Source organism: Drosophila sechellia, chromosome 3L, assembly GCF_004382195.2.
Source record: "Drosophila sechellia strain sech25 chromosome 3L, ASM438219v1, whole genome shotgun sequence".
NCBI classification, from domain to species: domain Eukaryota; kingdom Metazoa; phylum Arthropoda; class Insecta; order Diptera; family Drosophilidae; genus Drosophila; species Drosophila sechellia.
The window spans coordinates 13,020,134-13,024,264 of NC_045951.1; the positions used below are offsets into that span (position 1 = coordinate 13,020,134).

The 4,131-nt window shown below is 40.0% G+C and overlaps 1 protein-coding gene across 1 annotated transcript; it reads left to right on the top strand.

Annotated features, from left to right (window-relative positions):
• The first annotated feature begins 553 nt into the window (after positions 1–553).
• Positions 554–1,163, top strand: LOC6605561. Its single transcript, XM_002030347.2, has 2 exons — positions 554–689; positions 742–1,163. The coding sequence occupies exons 1-2, from the start codon at positions 669–671 to the stop codon at positions 958–960; spliced, it is 240 nt and encodes a 79-aa protein (XP_002030383.1). The 5' UTR covers positions 554–668; the 3' UTR covers positions 961–1,163.
• Positions 1,164–4,131: the final 2,968 nt, after the last annotated feature.

A 4,131-nucleotide genomic window follows, 5' to 3' on the forward strand; every position in this document is an offset into this window, starting at 1 on the left:
GTGAAACAAAAATGGCATGGCGGTAAGCTAATAATCTGTAATATATTAGTAATGATTTCCTTTTTTCTAGCAATATTGCATGGAAAACTTTTATTGAATTTAAGAATAGATTTTAAGAACAGATGCTTTATGTTTATAGTAAGAAAGATTAATGGTATGTTTTTAATAGTTTTGTAGGGAACCAAAACTTTTGCAACTTCAAATTGAGAGTATAAAATCATAAATGTTTTGTTTTTAAAGTGTCGTGGTCAAAAACAATCCACTGTTCAGTTGTCGCCCAGCTGAGGCCGAAATGTGTTAAATCCGCTAGAAAAGCGGTTAACCGAGTAAACTGCAAATGCAAAATGCGGTTGGTTCACTTCGGCTCGGTGGGGTGATGTCCTGGCTTGGCCCGGTCCTGTTTCTATTCCCAGACCATATTAAAGGCAATGCCAAAGTGTTGATGGGTCAGTTTCGGCCGCATGCTGTGTTGTGTTAGCAATGCGGAATCATTTTTGTACATTTCATGTGTTTTTGAGAGAAAATTTTCATTACGGGATAAAGTGGCGCTCAGTAGGCCAGTAAAACATTTTCACTGCGTTCGCAGACTTGCTTAAATAGCATATACAGTAGAAGCACAAACGAAATAAAAGAAGTTTAATAATATAGCTTCAAATCAAATCAAATAGATGGCATCCGAAGAAGAAGAGGTTTGTCCCATAAGATATTTCATATGTCACGGCATCTCATTTTGAATTAAAGGTATACACGGAGGAGGAGAGTGATCAGGCCATGTCCTTCATCCGTGAGCACGATCTGCCCATTTCGGAGCTGCAGTATGCACTCAGATATGTCCGCATCGTGCGCGAAAACAAATCACCGAGCGATCCGGTTATGGCGCCACAGGATCCTGTTGCTGAGGTTTCGCCACCGCCATTCGACTGGAATGGCGAGGGCCAAGCCGTGGCCCGGGACCCATAATTGCTTTAAATGTTGTTAAGTTATTTTTTTTATTTGCGTTCTGCCCTCTGCCCTCTGATTGTCAACGAACAAAGCGCAATTTTATTTATGCGAAAAAAAGGGAACCAGGTTCGCAATAGTTGGCAATGGCTATTAACAATTGTAATGCAAAATTAAAGATATTTTATCTGTGCCAGCAGTAAAGGGTCCTCTGCAACAGTTTTCTTTGCCCAGCTTTTATTTTGGCGGTCCATTTCGACATCTTTGCATTCAACACTCCAGAGTGGCCACGCACATCCTGGCCATTCGCGATTTTTAATCGTCAAACGCAGTCGGGTGACAAATGAAGGCGTGAAGGAGTTGCACCGGAGAAGCCATAATGACAGCTGATAATTTATTCAGCAAGTGCAGCAGCTGAGCGACGGGCAGGAATTGTTTTCCAGCAGCCATGAAATATTTACAAGGGATAAAGGAGCAGCAGGAGCAGCAGAAGAAGGAAGCCGTGTCCTGTGCCACTGAGATGAAATACATCCGCTTGTCATTGTCAGGATGGCCGAGTGTCCAGATCTGCTGTAAAATGCAAATGAAGTCCCGGTGATTTCCACCCTCGCCGAGAGACTTGCATTTAATTAGGAATTAATGCGGCAGTGTGGGGGTGCGTTTCGGCACTCTGCGGTTAAGTGAAAGTTGAGCTTTTGGCTTAAGCCGCCTAAGCCGCGACTAAGTTTAATGTCCCGACGCGAAACGCTCAATTTGCATTTTGCATTTTCCTCCGCCAGCTTGTATTCTTTCGAGAGGTTTTCTCCCACAAGGGTTTTCCGTATTTGCAACCCCCGGCAAACAGCAAAATTTATTGTTTCAAACGGATTTCGCTGCGCCCCAAATTCGATTACTGGTAATTGCCTATTGCCAACCTCCGTTTTGGAAGGGGGCGTGGCACAAAAGCCAGGCTTAATTGAATTAAAAGGCGTTGCAAAGCTCAAAAGCAGCCGACGCCGTGTTTACTGATGAAGCTTTTTAAGCCGTAAACTGATTAATCGTCTGAATTCCGGTTATGAAACAGGGTAGTTGATGAATGCGAATAATTGTTACTGTAATGGGTGTCTCAGTATTCTGTGCAGATAATCCGATCAGTTAAATGTTATTGTTTTTTCGTAATGTATCCATGAAATTCTGATATCATAAGTAGATAAGTAAGCCATTACGTGGTGAATCCTTGTTGATAAGAGTACATGCCAGATGATTCATATCGTGGTGAATCCTTATTGATAAGAGTAAATGCCAGATGGTTCATAAGCTCGGTATTACGGTACTGGTTTTAGTTTAGATAGTGTTGTGATAAAAATCACAATAATATAATATATTATTATATTCCTTTGCAAGGAAGCATATTATATGCATTAAAATAAAAATTATGGGAATTTCTTGATATATACTCAACAATATATAAGCTAAAACAAATGCCTTTGGTATGTAGATGAAATTATACTATTAACATTAAAGAACAATGTCTGTGAAAAACACTTTACACTTCTGTACTTCATAGAAGTGTTTGAACAATATTGATTAATAAATCCCGAAGTTATATTAAAATCGGAAAGTTATTGTTTCTGAAGTTTAAATTACGAGCCATTTCGTAAGAGCCGCAGACATGCATTAACAAACATGCGAAACTCGACGCTTATTTAGGCCGCAAAGAAGTCCCCCTTTTTGGGGGACACACGCGTCCATTTGATGGGTTTATTATTGGGTAAATAAATTAAAATTGTTTACCTTTCAGCGACGGCCAGCTTCAGTTCGCCGGAGAGAGACAGCGATACGCAGCTTTCTCTTTCGGTGTTTATTTGTTGTTTCTCTGGTAGCCCGAGTGTGTTTGTGTTTTTTTTTTATTATTTTTGCCCAGTTCAATTGCGGTTACGTGAGTACGCGTATGTTGCGGCAACTTTATTTGCGCAAATTAATGGATAAATGTTCACGCATGATAATGGAGAAGGACGACATGGAAATGGGTGGCCAATGGCCATCAACATATGATAACAAATAGAATTATGGGAACTTTATACAAAACGAATGAAAATAGCGCGAAATATTTCCTTTCCAGTGGTTTTCGCTGATGGAATCGCACGGTGTCTAAATATTTTGTTTAAATTAGTTTGAAAAAATACCAAATATGGCCAGGCCATTAGAGAGAGGAGCTGTTTCTATTATTTTACTAAGCTCCATGATTCGTTTCATTATTATGAATCATGCCAGTAAACACAAATGTGTGTGCGATACACATTGGAATGATAGCAAACAGTTGCGTAACCTATGCAAACTTTGGATATGCGAGTGGGCAACGTGAAACTGAGAGATTTCCACTCCTGACCACCTCCATCTGGAGTCCAATCAAACAGTGAACTTTTTCAAGTTCTCTGCACTTTTTCCCCTCTATTGATTTTGCTTTCAAATCAAGTTTTTCGTTGAATGGCCCAGAGTGAGCTTTGATTGAAATAGTTTAGTTTGTTTTGATAGTCATGCATACGAAAGCAAATATTTTGAGGCTTCTCGAAAAGTTAACACCTCGGAAAAGAAAAGTTCTTTTCGATGAAAGTGGCAATGAGCATCTAAATAGCTTACAAGTTTGACTAAAACAATTCACTCATTAAAGAAATTCTTTTATTAAAGCAATTATTTTAGAATACCAAAGGTTGATTTTTGTACTCACAAGTGCACACTTTTCCGGCGCCTAACTTTTCACTTCTGTCCAAGTTTTCTTCTACTAAAACAAACTAAGCCCGAACTCGCGGTTTTTTATCTTAAGTCAGCCAACAGTTATGAATGAAACCTATTTATAAAACTGCAGTATACTTAATTGAAATTCCGATTAAGAATTCATCGTACTCAGGTCAGGTGTACAGGTAAACAAATTTAAGCACCATAACAGTTGCCATATCTGCACTCCAAGTGCCATAAATGTCAATAGACCAGAAACCATTATGCATAATAATACCCCTACTCAAAGTCGGCACTGCAGGTGCTCAGAGCCAAAGGGAGTCCCCATCCCCATCCCGGATCTCCATTTCCATCCCGGATCCCCAACTCCCTGGCCTTTGTCCGATGTCAGCATTGTCTGTTCCTGTTCCCCGACTTCTGTTCGCATGCTAAACAATATTTCTCCATTACGAAACAATGGGACGAGTCGCCTGTCCC